General features: G+C 37.7%; 1 protein-coding gene across 3 annotated transcripts in view; it reads right to left on the reverse strand.

Annotated features, from left to right (window-relative positions):
• Nucleotides 1–13,290, reverse strand: part of LOC134744587 (organic cation transporter protein-like) — a 48,286-nt gene that overhangs the window by 12,660 nt on the left and 22,336 nt on the right. For 2 of the 3 annotated variants that reach the window (XR_010128097.1, XM_063678444.1), the window contains exons 2-4: nt 9,863–9,936; nt 5,889–6,052; nt 2,713–2,944 (exon numbers count right to left, since the gene is read on the reverse strand). Coding sequence is in view for 2 of the 3 variants with exons in the window: in XM_063678444.1 (XP_063534514.1) it covers nt 2,713–2,944; nt 5,889–6,052; nt 9,863–9,889 (423 nt within the window). In the remaining variant the exon portion in view is untranslated. Of the gene's footprint in view, nt 1–2,712; nt 2,945–5,888; nt 6,053–9,862; nt 9,937–10,529; nt 10,547–13,290 lie in introns of those variants that run through there. The other variant, XM_063678445.1, reaches the window with a different exon arrangement.

Consider the following 13,290-nt stretch of genomic DNA (forward strand, 5'->3'; position numbering starts at 1 on the left):
CGTATTTGTGCCAAATTGCAATTCAAACGGTCCAGTAGTTTCGGAGCAAATCGGTTGTAACAGACGGACCGACAGACAGCCACACGTGATCCTATAAGGGTTCTAATTTTGCTTTTGAGGTATGGAGACCCGCGTTATAATAATAGATTTTTAAATTTGATTTGGTGCCATCTCGATCGTCGTCAATCGGTACCTAGGCGAGTGCGGGCGGCGCGGCGGGACGGACGGGGCGGAAGGAGTACGTCATCGGGAAACTTCCTGCATCCGTAATGAGTACATTCAAGGTGCTACAAGAAGGTGGTTGTCTGTTTGCTTCTTATAAGTTTAGGTTTCCATTCTAAGTAAAATGTAAAACATCGTAAGTACATATATATGTATTCTACCTACGAACCATATAACATATAAACCATCTTTTGTAAGTAGTTATAAAACCATATTTTCTACTTCCCCTGCCTCCCCCGCACCCTGTACATTAGACAAAACGACATAGATTCTTAAATCACGCGGGCGAAGCCGCGGGCAAAAGCTAGTTTTGTATAACGTTCCAAGTGACAAACGTCATTTTTGAGTTGTTGGAATTTCGATTTTATATTAATTAATCAAATTTGAAATTAGAGTAGTAGTAGTTAGTTTATATATAAAATACTAGCTTTTGCCCGCGACTTCGTCTGCGTGGAATTAGTAATTTGGGTAGCTTATTTTTAAACAATCAGCTAGATTTATTGTTTCCCCATACAAACTTCCACCCCTTTTTACTACCTAAATTTTACCCGCTGAACATTCAGCTTGTGGTAGCCCCCTGGTGGGAGATCAGCAGCGTCTCCAGCAGAAACTTGGTCACCAAAGTCTTGCAGGCACCGAGTGACCCATGGGAAGTCACCTCCAGGTGTTCTACGTCTTGGAAAATTCAACCTGATTACAGCAAACAATATCTACTGCACGTTAAGCCTGTGGTAGCTCTGGTCAGACGCCTGCTTCATCTGGCAGACCTCCAGGTGTTCCAGGTCTTGGAGAACTTAACCTGCCTACAGCATACTCTACCAACTTCAGATTAAAGGAGTTTTACCCATCAGGTACATCCAGCAGCACTCCAGGTGTTCCAGGTCTTGAGCTATCTCCATCATACAATACCAACGACACGTTGAGCGAGTGTTACCCCTGACCTTTTGTACCCAGCAGCACTCCAGGTGTTCTAGATCTTGAGCTTTTCCCATAATACACTACCAGCGGTACGTTGAGCGAGTGTTACCCCTGATCCGTTGCACCCAGCAGCACTCCAGGTGTTCCAGGTCTTGAGCTTTCCTCATCATATACAACCAGCGTCACGTTGAGCGAGTGTTAGCCCTGACCCTTTGCTCCCAGTAGCACTCCACATTGTCTTGAGCTTTATCCATCGTATACTACCAGCAGCACGTTTAGCGATTGTTACCCCTGACCCGTTGCACCCAGGAGCACTCCAGGTGTTCCAGGTCTTGAGCTGCCTCCATCATACATTACCAGCGGCACTTTGAGTGAGTGTTAGAAGAGTGGAGAAGAGAACAGGATGACTTCGGGAATAAAAACTACTCTACATCTACACCCTCCCAAACAATTAAGACTATCTCCATATTAAATTTCATCTAAATCGGTTTTATTAGGGTTGATTTCTAGGGACATATCCCTCACGCAAAATAGGCGGAATAGTCGAGTTGCGGAAACCAAGCCCGCGAATATCTATCCTATGTCCTTCCCCAGGACCCAAATTATCTCCATACCAAACTTCATCTAAATCGGTTCAGCGGTTATTGATTCCCCATACAAGTGTCAACCCCTTTCCATCCCCTTAAGGGGTGAGTTCTGGGATAAAAAAGTATTCTATGTCCTTCCCCGGTGCTCACTATCTGTATACCAAATTTGTAAAAGTGATCCCATAGCTCTTATGCCAGCCAAATAAGAACTATACACATATTTTTGAGTAAGTTGTACTAAAAAAATAAGTTTTGAACCTTATTTTATCTCATATAAGTCATCACTATCATCAGTTTCGTATGTTACCGGCTTTTGGGAATGTTACTGGTAACATTGGTAACTTACTAGTAACATTCCCAAATGGAAACTTACTGGTAGCGGGAATGTTACCGCTGCCCATCACTATGCGTGCGACATTAATCTACCTGAGCTAATGACAGTAATGAACTAGGTGGGTACTGTAAATATGCCATCTACTAATTGAACTGTGGTATATATTTTGTGCGTTTTTTTATTCAAAAGCTGAAGCTGAAAAGTATATACGGTGGCTAAAACATAAGTGCATTCCCGTTGCCAGGGGGGTTTTGGGATTATAGTGAGCAACTTTTACTATGGGACCAACCACGAGTTCGCGAAAAAAAATTTGGCTGTTTCATACATTTTGGCTGGTCCATTTTCTATGGGAAGGAAAAAAATTTATTCGCGATTTCGTGGTTGGTCCTACGTTGGTATTGTATTTTTTTTACTGCGACTTTTTTTTGGGGCGTCGTTTAGGATGACTAACGCTAGAACGGTTCGGGTTTGGGCCAAGAGGCGTCTGATAATTCTTTTTCTATGATGAGTGATCGATGATCACGTGATACTTTCATGCCTCGCCCCGGACCCGGACCGTTCCAGTGTGTCATCCTTTACAATGCCAAGTATAAGTACTAGTATGAACTGCATCTATGCAATCTCTAAAACTTCTATAGATTTTCAACTCACCTCAGCCGCAAGACTATTGTGGTTTTCATACACAACGCGCTCACACGCCACCGTATCCCTAGAACTGAAGTAGTCCGGGCTACACGAGTTGGACGCGTTCCATCGCTCGCTGGAGGAGTTGAACGCGTACGGTGCCGCTCGGTAGCACGTATTGGTTGTGTTTGGCAGCGCGAATTCCGCCCAGGATGCGTTGAAGCTTGGGTCTGTTGAGTCACATTCGGGTACTGCACATCTGAAAATAGAAAATTGTTAAGCACATTGTTAATTAAATTGCATTTGATTTAGCTAGTGTGTGATCACAAACCAATTTAAATAATTATTGTCCATGTAGATTGTTCATACGCAAACGTAATCTTTGCATTTAGCCCGCGAGCCAGGCGCACATTTCGTCAGTCATCGTCAGCCGGTTGTATCGCGGTGGAAAGACCGTGATACGCGATTCGGTGGCTGCCATTCCTCAACCCACCAACGGAGCGGCAGCTGACGTTCACGAGGGTTCGTCATACATAGCCGTTAACTACTATACGAGTTTTCGCCCGGGAGGCGATTGGTCGTGGAAATCTGTTCCTGGTCCGCGGTCTAATTGTTTTCGAAAGAAAAGACATACCTACCTACATTTAATGACCTAGATGATCTTATCCTAGCCAAGTCTGTCTGTTAATAAATATAATAATGTTTATTCTAAAGCTTACTGTATGAACACTGTTCACTGGTAAAAAAATCCTTTTAGCATTACATCTATAATTTGTAAATTTTTACATTTAAATGTCCAAAAAAGTATATATAAATAAAACGAAAAATAAGGGATCAATTTAGAATAAATTTAAGAATGCTTTAATCAAATAGGTTAGGTACTTGAAATTAGGACATAAGGTCACATATCATGACCTTAAGCTAATATCGTTCGACTAACCCCAAATTTTATCAACAAACTATTTTGTTTTGGTCATATTTATTTAGCTAGTATATATATAATAAACATCTAAAGCCTAATTAAAAAATAAATATAATAATATGATAGTCGCTTATTCATTAATCTGACTGTTTTATAAACTCAATCAATGATCAATGAAAATAATAGGTACATTGTTTACTAGGTACCTGTATATGTCACGTTCTCCGATAAATTATTACTTGTCTTGTCAGTAACAATAATGGACACGTCGTAACTATTATGGCATGTACCATGATTAAAATTGATTGTTAAAGAAAGCTATGAGTATAAAAGAAAATTTTTAATACAGTTGCTCAAAAAGTGGTACTTTTTGTGGCTGCGTAGCGTGTGAGAAGCTCAATTTCTCGAACTAGTGCTTTTTACTTTTTAGTTCCAAACTATACTTTCGAAACGCAGTTAAAATGTAATTTAGCGCGGAGCAGGTACCAGGGCCTCATGAGTTATGAGGAGGTGTCGTTGACCAACCCGCGCCGGGCCCGCGGCGGCCGCGGCCGGGGCGCGCACGAGTATGAAGGTATCGCGGGCTGCGGCAGCTCGCGTATCTTAGCTGTATAGGTACTTTTGGTTTTGGTTTGGTTTTTTCGCAATTGTATTAAAAAACGTCGTTTACAACACGTGTGAAATGTCCTATATTAGCTGGAGGTATAAAATAACATCCTGTTGCGTTATTTTATTTTCCCGCGCTTTCTAAAACGCAGTGCAGATTTCTATTTGAAGGGTTCACGGAAAGAACATGTCCAGTCACTTTAGTAATATTTTGTGTAATCGCAGTTTTAAAATTTGGAACCATGTCAAAATGTATGGTAATTCCGTGACCAGGTCTTTTTTAACAAAAAAAAAGTTGTGTTACATGTATTATACAGTGGTAGCAAAAGATATAACTAATAGTTCATTAAGAGCTACATTTTGAGATGAAAATCTCATTTTCGGTAAAAAGTGACTAGACATGTTCTTTCCGTGTACCCTTCATTTTGTGGTGGATTTAATTTTTCTGACTTGTTACTTGAGAGCCACTGCTAGGCAAAGGCCTCTCCCCTTGATTTCCACGACTCCCGATTTGGTGTTTCCTCCGGTCAGTTGTTCAGGAAGCTGTCCAGGTCACGCCGCCATCTCCGTTAGGGTCTGCCCCGTCCACGTCCCTCCACCGGCATCCACTTGGTGGCTAAGCTAGCCCACCTTTCCGGATGCATGCGGTAGACGTGACCGGCCCAGTCCCATTTGAGCCTTGCGGTTTTCTCGCCTACTTCAGCAATGCGGGTTTTAGAGCGCAGTGTGCTGTTTCTTATGCGATCATGAGCACCTAGAATGCGGCGCTCCATCGTGGCAAACCTACAGTTGGCCTTCTGAATCTTTTACATATAGAACGTAGATTTATTTAGAGAAGAAAAAACTTTATATTAGCACTATTATCTTTGACCCATTGTGGGAAATAATCTGCAAGGATTGACATAAAAAATCGTATTCTTATTTTATAAAATTTCAATGCTCACAAGTAAATTTTACGTAAAGCTTCCCTATTAAGTAACGTTGCGCTCTGTCTTAATGGAAACGGGTCACTAAAGCCTTCCACAGAAAGTGACTCGTTTTGATTTGAGTGCAGAAAATACCCTTGACCCAGTCACGTGCCAATTATACACGCGTCCACCGTTACATAATGAGCAATTAAACTACGACGTATACAACAAAACAATGCGATGCACTCGTTTAATTTTAGATTTATTTGATGGCGATGCTTTAATTTATATTCAAATGGGGGTATTGTTAAGCCGGTGTAATAAATATGGGTGCATTAAACCTTTTAAAGATTTAGCAGCGACTGAGTAATAACAGTATTTATGAAAAGGTGCAGTATTTTGAAATGTTAATTGTTGATAGTAAACTCTTCTTTTAACATGGACATACTCACTATTTATATTCTATTGATGATTTCTTTATTTATTAAAACCTGTACTTTCTCTGTTATTTATACAGTTACAAACAATAAAATAAACACATACATAACAAATCAGCAGGGTTTACTTTACACTTGCGACCCGCCCCGGCTTCGCACCGGTTAAAACCTTAATAAATTATATACCTAACCCTTCCTCAATAATCAGTCTATTAAGGTGAAAACTGGATGAAAATCACTGGATGCCAGATACTCTTGGTGCGTTGTTCTAAGATACGCTAATACTATAATATTAGTGCTCTCTGTACCTATTTAAAAGTTAAAATATACCTGTAAGGCACCTCGGCGGCCGCGAAGACATAGTTGAAGTTACACATGGCCAGGAAAGAGTCTCGGAAGGAGAGCAGCAACAGCAACACCAGTTGGTATTTGCCGAAGCTGCCCAGCTCACACAGGATGCCGTCGAGATTGAAGCCTTCTGAGGGCTCTTCTACCTGCAAAATACATTTAAATTTAATACGTATATGAAAAAACTTACGTATGTAGTTAGTTAGTTAGTTAGTTAGTTAGTTAGGTAGTTAGTTCGCGTTAATAATACAGTCAAATCATCATTGTTCGCCGGCCTAGTCACGCCCGTAACCAACGTAGGGTAAACTTGCATTATTGGTGACACGCCTAATTCGGTGATACAAGTTTTGAAGCATGACACCCAGATTAGCTAGTGAATTAGGGCCTTTTAAATGGGCCTCACGGCAAAGCCGCCGAAGCCGTGAAGCCGTGAGGTCCCATTTAAAAGGCCCTAATTCACTATTTCCTGGGTGTCATGCTTCAAAACTCTAAAACCCTATATCGTATAATTATAATCAAACGAAGGGGACGTTTGATTTTTTTTCGAAGTTTTAATTATTATAAGAGCTTCTTCTTCAGTCGGTCCCTCAATACTGAGGATCGTAACATCATGTCCTTCTGCTGAAGACCAGGTTCCTCCATAGGGTTCTGTTCCTCGCCAAGCGCATGGCCTCGTGCAGTTTAAGAGTTAGGGGGTTTTCGTATTATAAGAGTTAGGGGGATTTAAAAATTTGTATGTAATCTGTTTTTCGCAATTAATTTTTAGCATAGCTTTGGTTAATATAAATCTAATTATAAAAATAATCTCATTATAAACGCCCGCGCGGGTTCGTACCTGGTGCAAAGGTAGTCCATCGTAATTCAAGGTGGTAACGCGGCTAGTGTGATGGGCACCTTTGCGCCCGGGACAACTCGGGGGGGACTTTTTGACTAGGCTTAAGTTTAGTCTTAAGTTGTTATTGTATTTAATATTGTCTTCGGTTACCGCGATAGTTACTCATGAAATAAAACTATGAAAACGGATTATATGATGGTCAACGGGTGACTCTCCCGGGGGTCACCCGTTGACCACGAACGCTGTAAAGAGTTCGAAACGTCGGGATGTATTATAAATTCAATATACGCGATATAATCCGTTTTCATAGTTTTATTTGTTATTGTATTGTTATTTTTTTTGACTGACATTTCAATAAATAAATGGTTTATTATAAAAATAATAATCCATAATGTCAATATCTAGAGGAACATGGGGACTACGTTTGTACGGAGAAGCGGCCATCTTCTTTCCTCTTAATTCTTCGGATTCTTTTTTAGGGTTCCGTACCCAAAGGGTATAAACGGGACCCTAATACTAAGACTCCTTGTCCGTCTGTCCGTCTGTCACCAGGCTGTATCTCATGAACCGTGATAGCTAGACAGTTGAAATTTTCACAGATGATATATTTCTGTTGCCGCTATAACAACAAATACTAAAAACAGAATAATATAAATATTTAAATGGGGCTCCCATACAACAAATGTGATTTTTTTGCTGTTTTTTTCCGTAATGGTACGGAACCCTTCGTGCGCGAGTCCGATTAGCACTTGGCCGATTTTTTGAGTTACGGAAAGTGTAATGTACCTTGCTTGAATGATTCTCTGTTGTCAACTGCATTTTTGGCACTGTTTCAGCATTGTTTTCAACAACCGTTGTGCCTGACATACATTGTTGTAAATTAATATTTTACGTAACAGAGAAACGCGAAAATAGAAACGTGACTTGGCAAAATGGGTTTAAAAGGTTATCAAAGGCAACTTGCTATAAAATGATTTATTATTATTTTATGTATACAGGAAGCAAATCGTGAGATGATTCTATAGATATTATTTGATTTAATGAAAACATAGAGTAACTGATACTAGAGCGTTACTGTCATAGTAAATTTTGTAACCCCAGTAAATACACTGCCATCTGTCGACACACTTTAAAACTAAAAATGAAAATTTATAAAAATACAATAGAATGTATTTAAATATAGATAAATGATTTATTTTATTTGCAATAATTATTTTTTTGATTTAGACCCATGTTCTTTCACTGATATGCGTTAAAATTGTTAAATAACAAACGAAATCGTCAACGCCATCTATACGACTGTAGGCCAAAACTAGGCCCTCTGAACGAGAATCAAATTTTCTTGATTTTCGAGGCACGTTTTTTCCTTAGACTGTATCCATCTATTACGGAGTTATATCTATCTTTGATGAAAATAAAACAATGAAATCGGATTATATCGCGTATATTTTTTTATTATTATTGGGAAACAAAAGCTTACAATCTCACACAATATGAATTAATATTATAATATTAATAAAACACAAGCCAAAACAGTTAATTAAAGCAGAAATGCTCAAAGGGAACTTAATGAAAAACAAAATATAAATATTAAAAACCGGCCAAGTGCGAGTCGGGCTCACGCACCGAGGGTTCCGTACTTATTAGTATTTGTTGTTATAGCGGCAACAGAAATATATCATCTGTGAAAATTTCAACTGTCTAGCTATCACTGTTCATGAGATACAGCCTGGTGACCAGGGGTCGGAAACCGGTATTTTTCGTTCTTTTGTTTATAATATAATTTAATGGGACATTTTAATAATGCAAAATTGTTTTCTAAATACGTGATTCAGTCCTACGTAATGAGCATAAAATAATTCAAAATATTGGCCTATTTCAGGGTTTTTTAAAAAAACCGGTTCCGAGCCCTGCTGGTGACAGACAGACGGACAGTGGAGTCTTAGTAATAAGGTCCCATTTTTACCCTTTGGGTACGAAACCCTAAAAAACTATTACTTATTTATTTTATTAACATTTAATTTTACGAATTACACAAATTTTCACATCGTATTCATATTGAATTTCGAAAAATTCTATCTTAGGGTCTTTTCAAATTTAAATACAAGCAAGCTTGGCAACAGTATTTACCAATAGGCGGATGTTAAAAAACATTAAATCGTTCCACAAACATTAAATCGTTCCACAAAATTCTCTTATTGTGAATGTTGAAAAGGTAATACCTATTTCAAATATTTAAGTATATAATAATGGTCATTATTATAATGTAATGTATTTATATGTTACGCACGTGCACTCAGAATCAATAATAGCGGATGAAACAGTGCTCCAAAAGTATCTGACATCTTATGAAATAAAACTATGAAAACGGAAAACTTCTTCTCGGGTCCGAGGTGTAGGGTTGGAGCCGGCGTAGTTTTTATCGCGTATATATATATATATCTTTACTTGAAAATAATTGTAGTGTATAACTAGCCTTATGAACCGATTTTGCATGTACAACCAGCCTTAAAGTTTATAGTCTATGATTGTTCATTATTTTAGTATGTGGGTATTTTTGCACTGTAATTTTTCCTCAGTCACCCGTTGACCACGAACGCTGTAAAGGGTTCGAAACGTCGGGATGTATTATAAATTCAATATACGCGATATAATCCGTTTTCATAGTTTTATTTCATGAGTAACTATCGCGGTAACCGAAGACAATATTATATCTGACATCTTGTCATACTTTTCCAAATAAGGATATTTTAGTTCGCGTTCTATCTACAGACGTCACAGTCCTGTTCTACATCTCAGAACTCTATATTTAAATGGGGCTCCCATACAATAAACGTGATTTTTTTGCCATTTTTTGCGAAGTACTGAACCCTTCGTGCGTGAGTCCGACTCGCACTTGCCTGGTTTTAAGTAATCACACTACTATTATATAAATAATAAACTGAAATAGATAACATACACTAAAGAAAAAATTGGTCTAGTGGTCAGGACTTTAGCCGCGTACGCGGGTTCGATTCCCGCCTCGTCCACCGGTGGACTTGGTCACTTTTTCTTTAGTGTTATCTATTTCAGTTTGTAGTAGGTAACATGTTTTTAATTTAGAATTTATCCACTGACTTACCTTTTCTTTCATATCCTTTGCTGTCATGTTAACAGTCTATTGCACTATCACTAGTGTCACAGAATTCAGCATATCTGTAACAACGAACACAATTTTAAGACAAATGTACAATAATGTACATCCACTAGAAACCAACGAAACTAATAGGAATTATGATAAAATTTCGTAGCGCTATAGAAACATTTATTATTAAATAAGAAAACTATCATCATATCTTTTTTTACATCTGGGGCCTGTTTCTCAAAGCTTGTAGCTTGTAATACAAGTGGAAGTCCCTTTTTGACAGCTTTTGTTACAAAAGGGACTTCCACTTGTATTACAAGTTACAAGCTTTGAGAAACAGGCCCCAGATGTAAAAAAAGATATGATGATAGTTTTCTAAAAACAATAGATAATTATAGAGATATTAGTTATTGTTGATAGTAGGATATTGTTATAATTGCTATAAAGAATTTTGTAGGCAGTGATTATTTATTTGTACAATATATTAAATTGTATTATGTCAATGATTCTTTATTCTTTGAAGTTTGAATTGATGCGTGTCCCTTAAATGTATTGAAATTATTTTTCGAAAATTTGGAAATCTGTAGTACAAGATGTTTTGGAAGGTAGATATTTAGATCATTAGTATTCATAATTGTTTTAATAATTAAGTGTATGTACGTACAATGCGTTGTATGACTTGTATGAAATTGCACTGGTAAACTAAGCGTATTGGGTTTTATACTGAGTGAACAATTATACACGTAAGTACTTTACATAATCCATTGTAAAGTACATCATTTGGAACCGCGTCACAATACCGTTCCAAAGTCGTCTGAAAGTCCCATAACTGTCACCGCAACATCGTCATGCGATTTAGATAAATGTGACACTTTATTTCATTTTCATTATGAAAATAATTAATAATGCTCATTGTTTACACAATATCGACGCTATACTTACTCAACCTTGTATCTGCAACACTCATTTGATGACAAAAAACCCGTATTCCGAATGAAAGAAAAGCGACATTTCCATCAAATGATTGTTGCAGATATGAGGTTGAGTATAGCGACGATATGCTAAATTGTTTAATATAGCAATGTTTACCGTATGTCAATTAAATATCAATTTATTTACTAAACTACTAAAACACGTTAGAAAAGAAACCTGTGTAATACATATATGTCTTCCTAACCTCAACATGCCTCAACGCATGATTTTTAAATGGGTTGAAACTTTTGTAGTACCTACATGTATATAAAATCGTAAATAGCAATTATTTTCTAAGTTTTTACCATCATGAAAGCTTTATACATAACACCAATTGTTTTTTAATAATTAATAGAATGCCAATTGGCATTAAGTCCCCCATTTGTACAGTATTGTTTATATTTTGTGCAATCAAGTTTTAATTAATAAATAGAATCAGGCGTTACTTTGCGGAAAACATTAATACGCAAGCAATCATAACGGGTTACCAGTTTACCACTGATTGACTAACACATACTATATTTTTGTTTTATTACACACTTTTATTTAGCTTCACTGCGTATATACTTACCTACCTTTGTATATATAGTGCTTCAAATCTTGTAACTAAAATTTGAACCACTTCCCGGTATCTGATTCAGTTGAAATTTGGAGTAATGTCGTAATTCCGGTGACAATGCAAATGCAGCCGGTAGGTAGCCAAAGGAACTCCTCGATGGAAAAACACAAACACATCAAGTTTAGGCTCATTATAAAGGTCTCAAGAAGTACTCGATAGACATGCAAACGAGAAGAAGTACAGTCAGCAATAAAAGTGTCACAAAAAAAATGACAGTTAGGTACTTGTATTGACCAACTGTTTCGCCGTTATCTCAAGAAGAATTTTTTACAAAATTATTCAACACGGTGAAAAGTTCAAAGTGTTTTTATTTGTGAGTATATGTCAAACTGATTATGTTGAGTTTATGCTTTGTCTATCCGTTTATAACTCTTTAAAGTAATAAAAATATCTCAACTAACCAAATGTTGCGTCTAGCTCCAGATCCTTTCTGAACTACCGTAGCGCAACGCGCAGTTTTCTGATAAGTATTATAAATACTACGCACGTTGACGTGATGCGATATATCACTAAAATATTAAGTGTTTTATAGCATTTTCATATAACATATATGACTGTTATGATAAGCTGTGCCCGCAGCTGCGGCTAACCTTCGTAGATGCACACTGCAATGAGGGGTAGAAATTGTTACGCCATGTGTATTAAGATATTCAATCATTTACCAGAGCAATTAAGAGAACTACCCCTCAAAAAATTAAGGCAAAAACTATTTACTTGGCTGGTACAAAAATGCTTTTATAGTACCACTGAATATATTAACAATGTGAGCATGTAACATAGGTTAGTTTAGCGAGTAAGCTAAAAATGTAAAATTTGCATGACTTATTTAAGTCTAGATATATGGACCTGTATATACTATATCTCTACCTAAGATCTGTAAGTACTATATCTATTGCAAATAAAGATTTATGATTTATGATATGATTTATGATCTGTTATTTTTAGGGTTTGTACCTAAAGGATAAAAACGGGACCCTATATTACTAAGACTTCGCTGCCCGTCCGTCCGTCACCAGGCTGTATCTCATGAACCGTGATAGCTAGACAGTTGGAAGTTTCACAGGTGATATCTGTTGCCGCTATAACAACAAACACTAAAAAGTACGGAACCCTCGGTGCGCGAGTCCGACTCGCACTTGGCCGTTTTTTTTAGTTCTAATAGACTACCTACCTGCTGTTATTCATAAACGTTAAACTTTAGTTTAAAAAATCGTTTGTCTTTATCTGTCACTTACATTTTTATGTAATAGAAAGTAACAAAAACAAAAGTAAAGTCGCCGAAATGAAGATGCTTCGGTGGCTGTGCGGAGTAACGAGGCTTGATAAGATACGCAACGAGCACGTTCGCGGTAGCCTCGGAGTACGTGATATCGCCGATAAGCTACAAGAGAGTCGACTGAGATGGTTTGGACACGTGAAAAGAAGACCTCCTGATTACATCGGGAATGTTGCTATGGATCTGAACATTGCTGGGTCCAGAGGAAGAGGAAGACCGATGATGAGATGGGCAGATACCATAGTAGACGACAGTTTCAGTAGACGACACGTCCGATCGTGCGAAGTGGAGAGAAAAGACAAGAAAAGCAGACCCCACAATCAGATGGGAATAATAATTGCTAAGGAGAGAGAGAGAGCAAGTAACAAAAACATACCTAACAGTCGTTTTAACCTATGAATATAGCGGATACCGCAAAATACGCACTTTGCAGGTTATTTTACCGATTGCTATGACTTATGACATCAATGACCTAAAAAGGTATAATTTTACATTGTTTCTTTAAAAATAAGCCCTTTCGCCTATGATTATTCTTGTATCGTAAGTTATGATTCGCTT

This window comes from Cydia strobilella, chromosome 10 (genome assembly GCF_947568885.1).
Source record: "Cydia strobilella chromosome 10, ilCydStro3.1, whole genome shotgun sequence".
Classification (NCBI taxonomy): domain Eukaryota; kingdom Metazoa; phylum Arthropoda; class Insecta; order Lepidoptera; family Tortricidae; genus Cydia; species Cydia strobilella.